Raw genomic sequence first — 15,965 nt, 5'->3', positions numbered from 1 at the left:
AGGCAGAGGAGGGATGAAACAGACATGGTCCCTTTCCACCAATGTACTCAGAGCACATCCTGGGGGACATATCCCAAGGTATACTGTAATCAGAGCTATATTCAAGGTGTAGTTTCTGCTACAGAAGATGGGAAGGGGGCAACTAATCCAGTAGTGGGAATCAGAGAAGCTTCAATGACAGGTTACAGGAGACACAGGCCTTGAAAGATGAAGGTGGGGACTCTAGGAAGAGTGAATAAAGGAACATGCAAGGGAGTACTTGAGGGAAATTTAAAAGAAAAAAGTTTATTTTGCCTGGGCCATAGGGTGCAGGTTTGAGAGAACAAAGAGAAACAGGGCAGGAGAGCGATTTGGGAACAGATTATGGAGGGGCTTTTCCATGAGGCCAAGGAGTCCAAACTCCATAAGGTAGGCAACAATGCCAACCAAGGTTTCTGAGCAGAGATATGTTGAGAACATTTCTCAGGAAGATCACATGGGCACCCATGAAAAGGAAAAAGGAACCAAGTTACTATATTACTATGGGATCTTCATAAGTTTGGGCCAGAACCCAACAGCTCCTGTTCACAGAACTTACTGCTCAGGTTCAGCTTCATGCAATCCAAGTTTAAGAGGTGCTCCCTTGCTAGGCCCTATAACCATCAAAATCTGCTAGCATAATAGGCCTCCCAAAGTCAAGAACTCAAGCAGCACTATGGATCACAGAAAGGGAAGAGCTGATGTGGGAGAAGTTGGGGAGAGATCACCAAAGTCTCCAGCTGCCCCAGCTCCACATTAAAAAACAAAACGAAACACCAACCTTCTTTACATTACTTCCAGCCAAGCCTTCTTTACAGGGGCTGAAGCTAAGGATAGTGGGGCTGAAAGCGCTTGGGTCAATGGCTGAAGATCCAGTGAAATAACAGACATGAATTGTCCAGTTCAGTGCTGGGCATATGAGGACTGGTCAAAAAGCACTGACCCAACCTGTAAAGTCGGCTCCACCTGTAAACCCCACTGAGGCTTCAAAACCTAGGTCACCTTAACTCTTCCCCCAAGGCCTTTCTAACGTCCAAAACGACCCAATTCCTAGAAATCACACTCATTTCACGTACCAAATATTCAGCACCCGATTCATGAGAGGTGCCACATTAGGGGACTGCAACTCACCTTCACAATGACCCTCCTGTTCCTTTTTAATAGAAGAGAAGCTAAAGCTCTGGGTGGGAAAACAACTTACACAGCTACTAAGTGGCAGATACAGTCTGTCTTCTTAGGGAGTTAGTTTCCAGGCTACCTGTCAGATGGTCAATGGCAGATCAAAGGCCAGGTGAAGGCACACAGCTAGTTAGGTGGCAGAGGTGAGATCTGAACCCAGGACTGCCTGACCCAAACTCGAGCATTTCCAACATTTCAATCCTGTCACCCACGCTGGCCTCTGATCTGCCACTGACCATCTGACAAGGTAGCCTGGAAACTCCCTAAGGAGACACTGTATCTCACACTATTCTCTCTCCTCACAGGACAGCGACCCACACACGTCAGGAACTTTTAAGTGAAAACAGTTCACTTTAAAATAATGGAGTGCACAGATATGAAACATTCCTCACATGAAAAACTATTCATGACGTTGGACTGCCTGAGCCTCGGGCCCAGCCATATAGCCTAATACGTACCGAGTCTCAAACCCGCCCCTGGCTAAACTCCGACGTCGGACACCTGTCACAAGCCAAGCCCCAAACCCAGGCGCCGGCTGAGCCTGGATTGGAGACACACGATGCGCCCAGAGCTCGTCCCGGACGGAGCCTCAAGGAGAGTCTTAATGAAGCTGCTCCTTCAGCTGTCCGCCCCCGCCTGCCCGGCCGGCCGGCAACAGAATAGAATCTGGTCGTGACCTCGGGCCGTTCTGAAAGCCTTGACAGCTCCTTCCCAGGAACAGGACTCATTCACGGGCCGCCCCTCCCTCCCCCGTGGGCGCCCCATTTTACTCGCAGGGATATCTCGCTGTCTGGGCTTTACCTCAGCTGACTCCTGGCGGAATAGGTCGCTCGCACTCCACCTACAGAACGCTCCCCCGAGAACGCGGAAGCGGCAGTACTAGCCCCGAGGGGCGGGCCCGACCCAAGAGAGGCGTGAGGGGCGGAGCTGCGCCTGCGCCCTGTTGGCTACGCGCTGGAAAGGGTGGGGACGTACTAAGTAAACTGCGCAGGCGTGCTGGGAGAGGGGCGGGGCGATTGCTGGGGTAGGGGGCGGGGCTTGGCGTCTTCTGACGCTACCTTTTCGGACTGGAGGTCAGGAGTCCTGGGAAGCGCCTGGAAGCAGGAGGCCGGGCAAGGAGCAGGTATAATTATATTTACCGAGCGCTTCTGCATGCTTGGAAGGAAAGTTATGACCAACCTAGATAGCATATTCAAAAGCAGAGACATTGCTTTGCCAACAAAGGTTCGTCTAGTCAAGGCTATGGTTTTTCCTGTGGTCATGTATGGATGTGAGAGTTGGACTGTGAAGAAAGCTGAGTGCCAAAGAATTGATGCTTTTGAACTGTGGTGTTGGAGAAGACTCTTGAGAGTCCCTTGGACTGCAAGGAGATCCAACCAATCCATTCTAAAGGAGATCAGCCCTGGGATTTCTTTGGAAGGAATGATGCTAAAGCTGAAACTCCAGTACTTTGGCCACCTCATAAGAGTTGACTCATTGGAAAAGACTCTGATGCTGGGAGGGATTGGGGGCAGGAGGAGAAGGGGACGACAGAGGATGAGATGGCTGGATGGCATCACTGACTTGATGGACGTGAGTCTGAGTGAACTCTGGGAGTTGGTGATGGACAGGGAGGCCTGGCGTGCTGTGATTCATGGGATGGCAAAGAGTCGGACACGACTGAGCGACTGATCTGATCTGATCTGCATGTTTGGGAGGAATATTTTGAATGCTGCCAGTCTTTTTAAAAACGAGAACAAGTTCTGTAAAATTTCTTAGAAGGTTTGGGTGCTTAGAAATTTCTTAAAGAGATGAGAATACCAGAGCACCCTACCTGCCTCCTGAGAAATCTGTATGTAAGTCACGAAGCAACAGGTAGAACGGGGACAGACATGGAACAACGGGCTGGTTCCAAATTGTGAAAGGAGTACGTCATGGCTGTATATTGTCACCCTGCTTATTTAACTTATATGCAGAGTACATCATGCGAAATGCTGGGCTGGATGAAGCACAGGCTGGAATCAAGGTTGCTGGGAAAAATATCAATAACCTGAGATATGCAGATGACACCACCCTTATAGCAGAAAGCCAAGAGGAACTAAAGAGCCTCTTGAAGAAAGTGAAAGAGGAGAGTGAAAAAGCTGGCTTAAAACTCAACATTCAAACAAACAAACAAAAAAAATCATGGCATCCAGTCCCATCATTTAATGGCAAATGGATGGGGAAATGATGGAAACAGTGACAGACTGTATTTTCTTTGGCTCCAAAATCACTGCAGATGGTGACTGCAGCCATGAAATTAAAAGGTGCTTGCTCCTTGGAAGAAAAGCTATGAACAATCTAGACAGCCTATTAAAAAGCAGAGACATTATTTTGCCGACAAAGGTTTGTCTAGTCCAAGCTATCTTTTTTCCAGTAGTCATGTATGGATGTGCGAGTTGGACCATAAGAAAGCTGAGAGCTGAAGAATTGATGCTTTTGAACTGTGGTGTTGGAGAAGACTCTTGAGAGTCCCTTGGACTGCAGGGAGAGCAAACCAGTCCATCCTAAAGGAAATCAATCCTGAATATTCATTGGAAAGACTGATGTTGAAGCTGAAGCTCCAGTACTTTGGGCACCTGATGTGAAGAACTGACTCATTGGAAAAGACCCCGATGCTAGAAAAGATTGAAGGCAGGAAGAGAAGGAGATGACAGAGGATGAGACTGTTGGATGGCATCACTGACTCAATGGACATGAGTTTGAGCAAGCTCTGGGAGTTGGTGGACAGGGAAGCCTGGCATGCTGCAGTCCATGGGGTTGCAAAGAGTTGGACATGGCTGAGCAGCTGAACTGAACTGAAATGAATGTCTCAATAGCCAGATGATCCTGAGTCACTCAGGCTTAGGTTCCAACCGAGGTTCTCAAAATTGCTATGTGCCCCACATGGCACCCAAGTTCAGTTAAACAGAGATGAGGGCTTTAGGGGCTCAGAGGAGGAAAGTCTTAAGGAAGGTCTCCCCACATCAGATGGAGTTCCAGCCATGCCTGTGGGGGCTCCCTTCACCATACACTCCACACAGCTCCTGGGGGTGGGGCAGTGGGAGTACCAACAGGAAACAACCTCCAAGAGGCTGCAGTGTTCATGAGGTCCAAGGATGGTGGGGGATCCTTTACACAGCAGGTGAATTCTCTGCTCCAGCATGGGGCAAATGGCTCGCTTCCCTATTCCCTGCTGCAAATATTTTTATGGCTCCTGAGCCAACAGGAAAACAAAGCCTTCTGCAGCCTGGCTGCTGTTCTACATTCAATACACTGCCTCTGCCCAGATCCTCTCTTGCCAAGTTTTGCCCTATGGGGGCCTCTTTTGTGTAGCTGAGGCCCCAGCTCTCTCTTTTATCTTCTGTCTGTCTAGTCTTCTCCAAGCATCCCTCTGAATTTCTCAAAGTAGTTTTGTGAGGGCTTTCTGATGTATTCAGACATTCTCATGTAAGGTACAGGTCTTGGCCACACAGTTCTGAGATAAATATACCATTATATGGTGTATTCCAGAACCACCATGATCCCAGAGCCTGAAGTTTCTGAGTCTAGTAATTGAGGGAGTAGTGAGTGACCTGTCATAGGAGGTGTGCAAGCAAAGCCACCTTTTAGAATGCTGGACTGGGGCCTCCTCTGGTAAGCCAGAAGGGGCTGCCTTAGACACCTACAGCAGTGGTGGAGGGCCTTAGACACCTACAGCAATGAAAGGAGGGACACTGGGCATCAGGAAGGCAGCCAGGCAACAAATGATTCAACAAGCTATTACATGTCAAGCGTTTAGAGTTCTACCTAACACACGGTGCGTGTTCAGTCGCTCAGTCGTGTCTGACTCTTTGCAACCCCATGGACTGTAGCCCACCAGGCTCCTCTGCCCGTGGGATTTCCCAGGCAAGAATACTGGAGTGGGTTGCCATTCTCTTCTCCAGGGGAATCTTCCTGACCCAGGGATGGGACCCATGTCTCCTGAGTCTCCTGCATTGGAAGGTGGACTCTTTACCACTGAGCCACCTGGGAATCCCACACCTAACACATAGTATTTGTTATTATCGTGAATGATCCACAAACTGAGTAACCAGGAGTTTAGAAATAAGTTAAGTCCCTTACTCCCACAGCTGATCATTAAGGAGATGGGGGAAACTGGGGTTCAGAGGAGAAAGGAATGTGCCAGGGTATCTTGGGGGCTGGGTGGGGACTCAAACCCAGGTCTCTGCCTCCTAGGAGAGCCACTGCATAAAGCCAGGCTGTCTCCTTCTCAGAGAGAAAAAAGAGCTCTAGGTGGGTCTTTGCTGACTGTTTAAGAACCAAGCTGTTTTTCAACTCTTATTTAGGCAGTTTGGGTAAGGGGCTGTGGAATGATAGCAGGACCTGAGCTAAGAGCTTCAGGTGTCCCTGGGGAATAAACTCAGGAGTCAGCCCATGTCTTGCCACCCCCACTTGGAGCTCTAACCAGCACCCAACAGCCTTAAGAAGGCCTTCTTCTGCTCTGATTAGGGTTAGGGCTGTATTTCTGTCCTGTCCCTTAACCCATTAGCTCCAATAAACTACCCAGATTAATACGACGGGTGAGAGTGGCCAGTGCCAAGTGCCCTGAGCTGAAACAATGACTCTCCAAAGAGACTGAGTTCCCCGAAGGTAAGGCCCAGCCCTCCCCACTCTAAGATTCCTAGCCTAGCCCAGGAATTCTAGGTCGTGAATTCTCAGAGCCCTGGGAAAACCTCAGTGTCTCCACCCTGGGGAGCTGGGCCAGATGTAACCACACCAGCCAGCCCTTCACAAGGCCCAGGATCTCAGGACACAAAGCCCTCCCTCCCATTCTGGCCCAGTTCCTTCCACAGCCTGCCCAGGAGCCATGTGGCACGCAGACCACAGCTTCCCACCAGGCCCTTTAGTTTGCCTCCTTTATTTTACCAAAAATAACAAAGATAAATTTTCCCTCTGTTTCACAAAAAATAGATTGCCCCCATTCCACTCCCCCGCACCGCCACCACTTTCATAATCAGCACTGGCAGTAGCCTAGACTCAAACTCCCAATATACAATCCTCTTTGGGAGACTCTTTGACATCCCCCCAGACCCCCAGCCCCACGCCAGAATTTCTGGCGAAGCTGCTGAGCCAGTGTTTCCCTTGGGAATTTCTCTGGAGGCAGCTGTCCCAGGTCCAGCTGGCTGGCCCCAGGAGCCCCATCTGCTTCCCCAGAGATCTGGCAGCTGCAGGGCCATGGAGAGGGGCATGATTTTGGAGGCTTGGCTCAGCAGACAACCCCAGCAGACCACAGGGGTGGTGGGGTACTCTGGCATCAGGCTAGAAATCCTTGCTTAAAGCAAAAAACAGCTGTGTTCTGGAGAGAGCTGTCAAACACTCCTTTGGAGTGCCTCTCATCTCCCTGTGTGGCAATCCACAGGCCTGGGGTGAAAGTCAGAACCCCTGGTTTCTACTCCAGCTCCACAAAAGCTTTGCTGGGAGGCCTTGGACAATTTCTCCCACCTCTCTTCTGGCTTCAGTTTCCTCCTGTGTCCACAGATGTTTCTGTAGGCGAGAATGGATGATCCTCAGATTCCTTCTGGTTCTCCATCCTGGCCCCCAGCCCACCATCTCCAGGACAGGAGGGCCCTGTCCCTGTCTCAGTTTTCTTACTTGTGGGTCTGGGTGCAGGGCTGGACATGGAGGTGCTGAGTAATAAGTGCTGAATGACCATGCCAGTTTCTCTGTGGATAGCTATGCTCTGAGATCTAACCAGCTGGAATGTCTCAGAGATGGTTGGGAAGGTACTTGCAGGATGGGGGCTCTCCAAGCCTGGAAGAGTCTGTTCACAGCTATGTGGTCCTCAATATCCCAGATGGGAGATAAGGCTCTGGAGTTTCCCAGTTCAAGTTCATTAGCTCTGTGAGTTGGAGGATTATCTTCTACTGGGTTTCAGATCCTCACAACCACATCTGGAGATTCAGGGAGCTAGATTGGAGTGTATGATTCCTGATTTAAGGACAGAGGACCTTTGTGGACATGAGGGATCACCCCTGATGCCTAGGAGGCTGTCTATAACCAGGCCTTCCTGGAGGCAGAGGGATGAGGGAAATGATAGCGCAAGAGCTTCTCTGGCTGAGCAAATCCGAACCTGTGTCTATGGTGGGCCAGGATTTTAAATACTCAGGATAGGGCTCCCCTTCCTACCTCCTACCAGCTCCCCAGAACTCATGCTGATGTAAGATGGTGGCTTGGAAGGTTCAAATATGGAGCTACATCTATAACCACAGTTTGTGCACTTAACACACAGGGTCAGGCACACCAAATGGGGTAACTGACTTGTCATCATTCCTAGGTGGTCATGGTCTGAAAGCCCTAGTCCCTACTTCCTTTCATCCATCCATCCATCCATTTACCTAACATTTATGGATGGCCCATGTGCCAGGAAGGTTCTAAGGCAACTTGCTCTCACAGACACATCCCATAGTCAATATAGCACACATACACACAGATACATAAATCTCATCCGTGTCCACTCACAGACCAGCTGCTCATGCTCTTGCACCTTTCTTGCTATCACTTCAGCCACATCCACACTCCCCAAATAGGCTTGGGAAGCACCGTGGAAGGGTCAAGTGTCAGAGCAGAAACCCTCTAGACTTCATGCTGGGGGGTTAGCTTCTCCTTTCCTCCTGTCTGCCTGCCTTTAAGCTCTTCCTTTCTCCACTTCCAAGCAGTCAGGAGGACATGTGGGCAGATTGAGAACCAGAAGTTCAGGGGCTTTGGGTGTGTGAAGGGGCTCCAGGGCCTTCATGTCCCTCTGCCACCAGACTTCTGATGGTCCCCTCCCTGGGACACTCTGTGTTCAGATGGTCCATCTGACAGTCAATAAGGTCCAGGTCTGGGCTCAGTGACAAATCCGTTCTGTCATCTCCCTCTGCAGAGACACAAGGTGGGGAGGAGTCAGTCAGAGCTCAGTGTACCAGGCAGCCCCTTCCCAAACTCCAGGGCCTGGCAACTCTTCTGCCTGAGCCTGGCCCCTGTCTGCCACTACCACCCCCCAACTCCAGGCTGCAGACCTGTATCTGTAAACTGATACTTGAATGAATTCACTATTAAAGTACAAAATCCACTGTTAAATGAATTGCGGTCCCCTGATATATCCACTTGGGTATTGGATTTTCTTAAAGCAGGGAGACTTTGGATCTGAAAACTCACAGAGGCTAGCCCTGGTAGGGGAGGGCAGTGGGGGCTTGGCCTCACCAGTGGCTCCAGCTCCCGCTGGTCCACCAGGCTGAACTCGCGGATGAAGTAATAGAAGTGCTTGTAGCAGGTATTGACATGTGCCTCGGCCCCCATGCTGAGGATGCTGTCAAAGTGGTGGATGTAGACGTGTACGAAGACGCGGAAGAGACGGGTCAGGATCTTGGTGCAGACCTGCTGGAAGTTCTTGGGGAAGGGAACTCCTAGGGGGTGGGATGGGCAGATAGATACAGGACATCAGCAACCTTTTGATGAAACTCTGCCCAACCCTGCCCTTCCCCCACACTGCCCAGGATGGCCTCTTTCCCTAGCACACTTCCCTGTGGGAAACAGAGATCAAGGTTTGCTTTCTCCCGTACTTCCCTTTTTAATGAAGCACAAAGCTCACTGTGCTTCTCCGCTGCTGAAATACAAATCATCTTCCAATTTCCCCATCACCCTGAACACGACTCTACAGCCTTGTTGGATCACTGACCAACCCTGCTGAGACTATGATGGAAGTTATGCCACAATTCTCTCCAGAAACATGTGCATCTGCAGATGCTTGCACATAACACTGTTGGATGCAATTCCAAGGGGAGTTCATCAATATCTGGGGCCCACTTTTTTTGGGGGGGCCACTTTTTAAAATATGGGCCTTCAGGATTGAATCCTGTCTTCCCAGCATGGTAGCTGCTCAAAGCCTTTCATAATCTGATCCTGACCTGCCTCTCCAGCCCCACCTGACTCCTTTCCCTTTGCAACATTCACACAGCGGGCCCCAGACCCCAATCCTGAGAATTCTTAAATCTTCAAGAATGAATTCAGATATTTCTCAGTCCTTCAAACATTCAATAACACTTGCAAGAAACTTCCATCTGTGAGCCAGGCCCTGTGCTGGGTCTTCTGCACCTTTAGCCTGGTATGATAATGGATATGGCAGCCACTCCAGCTTTAATAAAACTGAGGTCCATAAACATGGAACCACTTGCCCAAGGCCACATAAATATTAATTAGTATAGACTGGAGGTAGGATTCAAGCCCGCTTTGCACTGCATTGCAGCACACCTCAAATAAATGCTATAGACCCTGCCAGCGAGAAAGCCCAGGACTTTCTCTATGAAAAAGGCACGATTTCTGCCCAGTCTCCCATGCTTACAGTTGAATTTGAGGTTACACCCTCTTCTCTGCTGTGGCAGAGTCATCCCAGAGTTAAGGCACAGGCATCTGGGATCTCACAGGCCTGGGGGTGAAAACTAAAAGGGAACAAGAGCTCAGACACAGGCCCACACTGACTCACCCCACTCCATGAGGCCCTTCCCCTTCCTCACTGCTCTCGGGTGGGGCTGAGCCCTGTCTCCCTGTGAGCTCTTCCAGGCCCAGCCCAGGTCCCTCAGACTTGTCCTGCCCATCTAGACTCGGGGTCTTGGGTCCCACGAGACCTGAACAAGTTCTGAGTACCTCCTGATTCAGTGTATTTTCCATCTCTCCGCCTGTTTGCTCCCGTGTGAAATGAAGATACCTGGGTTGCATGTGATAGTGCAGGAAAGGGCAGGCCACCGAGTGGGGAGGGGTGTGGGTGCTGATTTGTGACTCAAGGCCCTCAGCATTCAGACTTCTCCCCTCTGGGCCTGACCACCCTGGCCCGCCCATCTCTGATTCCCATAACCTTAACAAAGACACACAGGAGGCCAGGTAGGGCGGGCTGCAGTGATGAACACAAGGTCATGCCCACTTAGCTTCTAAGGCAACGCCTCCTCTTGCTGCCCTTGAGTGAGGAGGCAGGGCCAGGATGATGTCACTCATCTCCCCTTCCCACCCCCACCCTTCCAGGCTGCCCAAATGAGCCTAAGACAAGGCTCCCTGACTGGCTTGAAATGGAAAAATTCTGCCCTGAGGGCCCACTGCAGTGGAGATACTGTCTGGCCCCCAGTACTGATCGCCTTTCCTTTCCTGGGGCCAGGAGTCAGAAAAGACTCGGAAGCCGCAGCAAGTCAGATTAGCCCAAACAGAATGACTTGCTACGAGCACCTTGAGGCACTTGTTCTGGAAGATTTTGAGAATCATCATAGTCTTGCCTGGGTGGTCCCTGGAGGGACACTCAAGCTTCAGACAAAAAGAGGCCCCAGAGAAAACAAAACAAAACGAAAAAATGGAGCCTGACCTGCCTGCCAGGCGAGACTCACCTACGCGCGTGGGAAAGACATCCTCGTCGTTGATGAGGCTTTCGATCCAGTCCATGAGCAGCGCCATGTAGCGCGGCGCCGAGAGCTTGGCCGGCCGCCGGTACTGGCGCTCATCCTGCCAGCGGTACTCGTAGCGAGGCCCACCGGCCATGACCGGGCAGCTGGTCTCGCTGCAGCGCTCGGCCATGGTGCCGTAGATGAGGTTTATGCGGTTGAAGAAGTCTACCACGTGCACGGCGATCCAGTCATCTATGTTCTCGCCGGGCGGCAGCCTCACCACGCTGCGCAGGTCCAGGCCAGACTTGAGGGACGCCTGCGCCTTCTTATACAGCTCAAAGCGCTGCGTGCCCGGCTCAAAGCGCTTCCGCGGCCTGAACGTCTTGTCCTTGGAGAACACCTGCTTCAGGCACAGCGCCATGGCCAGGCTGGGCCAAGAGTCCAAGGGCAGGACCTGCGGATTCCCTGCCAGGGCCAAGGGCAGAGGGGAGCACGGTGGTCAGGTCCTTACCAAATAAATGGACTTGATTTCAGCCACATCATTGCCCTCTCACCTCTTGACTTTTGGCCTGGAGTTCTCAGCCTGGAATCTAAATCCTCCTCTTCCCCTCAATCCAGTATCCTGCCCTATTGCTAGCTCCCCTGGTTCCCCCTGCCAAGCTTTCCACAGCCCTCCCACCTTTTTTCTTTCTTTTCCACTTTCATTGTGTCTCAGAGAGGGCTGGGCCTAGGCTCCAAACAGGTGCTCCTCAGACTTGCTGTGGACTATTAGAGTTGGCAGAGGCTCCTGCAGGAGGCAGGGGCCTGGGTGAAATGATCTCTGGGGATCTCACGGGCCAGTTGGTACAGCGTGGGAGAGCCTGCCGGCATTGTGCTGAGGGTAGAGGGGGGAGCCCCCACCCTTGGCTTCCTCTGGGATATCCCGTAGTCCATCCGGCCACCGGGGATTCCCAGGGAGCAGAAGGGACTTTTCTACCAAAAATGTCCTTTCCTTTTACTACCCTGAAAGGAAAGAGCTCTCAGATGGTCAGCTGGGTGGCCTCTGAATGTGACTGCAGGCATTGGAGGAGAGGGGGAGGGTGGCAGGTCTAGAAGGGCACCACTTCCTGCAACAGTGGCTGGAGGTCTTTCCTCCCAAGCCTGCCTCTCCAGCCTGAAACCCAAACCAGAACAAGCCACTGCCCCTCCCACTGCACCTGACATTTGGTAGACCTTTCTAGAGTTCCTACTATGCGCCTGGCACTGGGAGGCGGCAAATGCAGTCACATTATCCAGTTGGGACCATCCAGAATTCAGAATTTGCTTTGCTTCTTAGAATTGAAGGATCTCAGACTCACAACAGCCTTTGAGGACGATGATAAGAGCTCTAGGCTTTAAGGCAGGAGGCCTGGGTTCTAGTGTCGTCCATCATTGCTGGGTGACCCCTGCAGCAGGGAGGGATTTGGCCCATGCAGTTTCCCAGGTCACTCATAGGCCAAGTTCCTGGGACTTCCAGGGTAATCACCTCATTTTCCCTGTGAGTTCTTTTACTCTTGGGAAATGCAGGGCCCCAGGTACACACTGGAATTTAGCCACATGAACCATGATCCTGACCCCAGACCAAGCACTAAGGCTGAGAGCAGGCTAAGCACTCAGCTTTGGCTCCAGGCTGAACTCTGACCTGGCCTTGACCCTGGTCAATTTGAGTCCTGAACTCTAACCCTAGACTAAGGCTTGAAAACAGCCACAAAGCCTGGCCTTGACCTCAGAGCTGACACTGGAGTACTTTCCTTTCTCATATCTCGAGTAACACAGGGTCAGGTTTGGGGAAAGGAGGGTGGGAACAAGGTGACAACTGGGTGTAACCAAAGGCACAAGTGGGTTGTCACGTCAGACAACAAGTCAAGCTAGTGGAGAAGTTTGAAACAAGGATTCCTCTCTGTGCACATAACACACAGGCCAGGAGGGGAGAAGTCAAGTAAAATGAGAGGAGTTTGGAGAGTAGGGGCAGGTCTCCCCACAGGATCTTGTCGTCTTGAAAAAATCCTCTAAGATGTGGCAAGTCATCCATCTGCTACCCCTCAACTTCTCACCCAAAGAAGTGCTCAGTGTGGGACCCAAGCTTCCTGACCGTAGAGGAGATTTCCATACTTCACATGACCCTGCATCTAAATTCTGCTTGGGGAACTTCCCTGGCCATCCAGTGGTTAGGACTCTGTGCTTTCAATGCAAAGGGGGTGGGTTCGATCCCTGGTCAGGGAACTAAGATCTTACACATTACGTGGCATGGCCAAGAACATTTTTTTAAAAAGAAAAAAAAAAGAAAGAAAGAAAGAAACTCACCTTATTCTTAGGGCAGGAGCTTCCAAAATTACACTACAATTAGTTGGGTCCCTGGGCTCTCCACCTTTGCACAGCCCCCCTCACTGACAGCTACCAACAACCTACCCTGGCATTCAACATCTCATCCTAGCTTTCTTGCCCCACTTCCCTAGAGCCACCACTCTGGGCTTCTTCCTGATCCATGAACAGCCCCTCAACTCCTGCTTCTGTATGTTTTCTTACACTGGTCCCTGGGCTTGACTCCTGCCCTCAAGTTGAACACTACCTCCTCCCATAGCCTCCTCTACTGCACCCAGATCTCTTTGTCCTTGGGTGGAGACTACTCTTTGGTCATTTTGTCCTCCACCAGCTTCACCTCCCAGCCTAGGTCAGGCCTGGTACGTACTGGATGCTCAGGCTTTGTGGAAAGCTCAAAAGCAAGAATCATCGAGTTGAAATAGCCCTGAGAAATCAACTGGCCCAACTCACTTCTTGAATGGATGAGGAAACTGAGGCCCCATAAGAGGACTTTAGGAGCCTGGGTTCACACAGCAAGTCACAAGCAGGGGATCTCCAGTGGCACAATGGGACACTGGGATAAGATGGGGCATGACAACTGGTCAAGGGCCATTTTCTTGCCCTAGCTGCTTGCCACTGGTCTGGTGGAGATAAGGAGAAAGGAGGGGAGTGAAGGAAAAGGGGAAGCATCTTCCCATCCACTAGACCCAACTTAATTCCTGTTCCCCCAACACACTGTGCCTCCCCCACACTCCACAGCAACTTGGGTGTCTTAACCAGTGAGCTAGGGTCCCACCTTCTTGCTGCAGAATGTCAATGCCTGGGTCTTTCCCTGGGGAAATGAAAGCTTGTGAGGGAGGGAACATGGACAGATGCCCTTGTATCCAGGCCACTTGTCTGTTTTCACTTGCCACTCTCATCCCTTTAGTGAGTCTCTTATCTCACAGAATCTCTGTCCCCTCCCTGGAACCATGGCTATTCCCCCTCTTGGCCCCCGTTTCCTAACTCTGGATGTCCTTTCATTCCTAAAGTGGCCAGTGATGGCTCGCTCCCTGGGTGGGCATCTGGGTTTCCCAAATAAAAGTCACAGAGGAGCCCTGTCTGCTTCTGACACTCAGCCCCCTGCCAGGGCCACACCTGCCACTCCTCCAGTCCTGACCCAGGATCTTGGCCCCAGTCGGAAACCAGAATCCAGCCTAGAGTAGAGCGATGTGTATTAGCGGGGTAGGGGTGGGCGGGAGCGCTGAGAGCAGAAATCCAAGAGGACTCCCAGCTCCTCCCCGTGGCGCTCGGCCACCCACGACCACTCCTCGACGTCTCCCATAACACCTGACGCCCCCATCTCCCCAGCCCAGCCGCCAGGACAGATGGGTCGTAGGACCCAGAGGAGCAGGCCTGAAATTTCCGCCTGCGAAGACACGCCCTCTTCAACCGACGCGCCCCCACCCCACCCTGACTTTCCAGCTCCGAGTCCCGGACCCCGGAACCAGGGTTGTGGGCACCCTGCTCCGGGCGCAGGTCGCCTGGGGACGGTGCCAGGCCGAGACAGCCGAAGAAATTAAAGTAGAAGAGAGGCTGGGCTGTGTGCGCGGCGGGGCGGGGGAACTCACTCACGGGGTCCGCCGGGTGGGTTAGCGCGAGTCCTCTCTGGTCGCGGAGTCACATCCCCAGCGCGTGGTCCTCTCCTCCTGCCGGTTCCCGGCCGTGCCGGTCTTCTCGCTTGTCCTCCTGCCTGCCCTGCCGAACCCGCTGTCGCCCTCCGCCCCCAAGCCGACGCCAGCTCCGCCCAGGCCCTCCCGGCCCCGCCACGCCGCGGCCAAGGGGCGGGGAAGGGGCGTGGAGACAGGACCCCCCTCCCAATACCTTCGCCTTTCCGGAAAGTCCGTATCGCTTCCTCAGCTTCCCAGGGCCAAAGGACTAAGAGCTGGTTCTCTTAAGAGGGTCAAGGAGGAAGCCTCAGTTTCCTTGACTGTAAAATGGGGACAAACCCATTTTATCTAGCTCTGTCTGGAGCTGGATAATGGTGGTTTCCTTGCCCTCCTGTAATCTTCTGTGTTTCCCTTGTCGCTGAGCTCAGAGATCAGATCTGCCATCCACTCCCATACCCTCAGCTCCTGGCAGAGTGCCTGGCACACAGCAGGCACTTAATACCCATTTGCTGATTGAATGAACGAACGCCTTCATTCAATTCTGAACCATTACTTCAGCACTCAAAGGACTAGCTCCCGAGAGTGCTCAAATCAGACTTTCACCTCACCCACCAGGGCTGGGGTTTTGGCTCAGGTTGGGCAGATTCTCCTCACTCCTGGGCCAAGTCATCCCATTCCCACCCTTTCCCCCCAACCATCCACATTTTTGTTCCAGCTATTCCCACTTTGGAACATCTTTTTTCCTTCCTTTCTTCTAATCAGATCCAAACCCTTCAAGAGCTGTTTTGCACTCCCTACTTTTCTACCTGGGTTCTTTCCCCTTGAGGGCAAACACATACCCTGCAGAAGCACAGAATGCACTCTGTGGGTCCCAGGCCCAGGGACCAGTTGGCAGGCTCTGCCCTGGGAGGGAGGGAAGGGTGGGGGCCTCCTACAGTAGGAAGGCCAAGGCAGACAGATGGGCTGCAGAAACTACTCTGGAGGGGTGCTGGAGGTGAGCAAGTGGGAAGAGGGGCAGGAGGCATTTACATGGCACAGATACCCCACTGGGTTCCTCTTGTGTCTGGAACGTCTGCTTGCTGGATGGCATGAGAACACACTGGATTCTTAAAAATAAACTAAAGATTCATTTTTTTGGTTTGATACCTATTTTTGCCCCAGTCTAAAGCTGCCACTCTCTTTCTTTTTTCCCCAACATCTGAGTCTTAACTCTGCCCCAGATCCTCTATAAGCAAACATTTGCATGTTCTAGTGTATGCAGAAGGAATTCAAACCTAGTCCTTCATTTGTTTGATATCATGATTAATACCCTTTACTGAATGTGACTTTGTGCACTGAGAATGGGGAGATCAGGTGATGGAGCTGACCCAGTGGTGACCTTAGGTGCTGATGGGTCAGTCCGGGGTGGGGTGGGAGA

The 15,965-nt window shown here is 51.9% G+C and overlaps 2 protein-coding genes across 6 annotated transcripts in view; both read right to left on the bottom strand.

The window, feature by feature from the left end:
• The window catches only part of MKNK1 (MAP kinase interacting serine/threonine kinase 1), a 45,843-nt gene extending 43,733 nt beyond the window's left edge, over positions 1-2,110 (bottom strand). For 3 of the 4 annotated variants that reach the window (XM_027537371.1, XM_027537373.1, XM_027537372.1), the window contains exon 1: positions 1,999-2,110. The gene's annotated coding sequence lies outside the window, so the exon portion shown is untranslated. The remainder of the gene's footprint in view (positions 1-1,998) is intronic. The other variant, XM_027537374.1, reaches the window with a different exon arrangement.
• Positions 2,111-6,078: 3,968 nt separating this feature from the next.
• Positions 6,079-14,693, bottom strand: MOB3C (MOB kinase activator 3C). 2 transcript variants are annotated; one of them, XM_027537370.1, is made up of 4 exons: positions 14,514-14,693; positions 10,584-11,045; positions 8,419-8,621; positions 6,079-8,092 (listed from the first exon to the last, which is right to left on the bottom strand). In XM_027537370.1, exons 2-4 carry the CDS (start codon positions 10,999-11,001, stop codon positions 8,063-8,065), a joined length of 651 nt encoding a protein of 216 aa, XP_027393171.1. In that variant the 5' UTR covers positions 11,002-11,045; positions 14,514-14,693; the 3' UTR covers positions 6,079-8,062. The 2 variants fall into 2 exon arrangements, with proteins under 2 accessions (XP_027393171.1, XP_027393170.1); XM_027537369.1 differs by having other exon boundaries at positions 14,510-14,653.
• Positions 14,694-15,965: the final 1,272 nt, after the last annotated feature.

The sequence above is a fragment of the Bos indicus x Bos taurus genome, chromosome 3 (genome assembly GCF_003369695.1).
Source record: "Bos indicus x Bos taurus breed Angus x Brahman F1 hybrid chromosome 3, Bos_hybrid_MaternalHap_v2.0, whole genome shotgun sequence".
NCBI classification, from domain to species: Eukaryota; Metazoa; Chordata; class Mammalia; order Artiodactyla; family Bovidae; genus Bos; species Bos indicus x Bos taurus.
The sequence above is the reverse complement of the archived record's forward strand: the minus strand, read 5'-3'. Positions and strand labels throughout refer to the sequence as shown.

Coding starts and splice junctions, on each gene's coding strand:
- MOB3C (XM_027537370.1), bottom strand. CDS start 11,001: ATGGCGCTGTGCCTGAAGCAGGTGTTCTCCAAGGACAAGACGTTCAGG. Junction 8,622..10,583: donor TGTCTTTCCCACGCGCGTAG/GTGAGTCTCGCC, acceptor CCCACCCCCTAG/GAGTTCCCTTCCCCAAGAAC. Junction 8,093..8,418: donor AGCGGGAGCTGGAGCCACTG/GTGAGGCCAAGC, acceptor GTGTCTCTGCAG/AGGGAGATGACAGAACGGAT.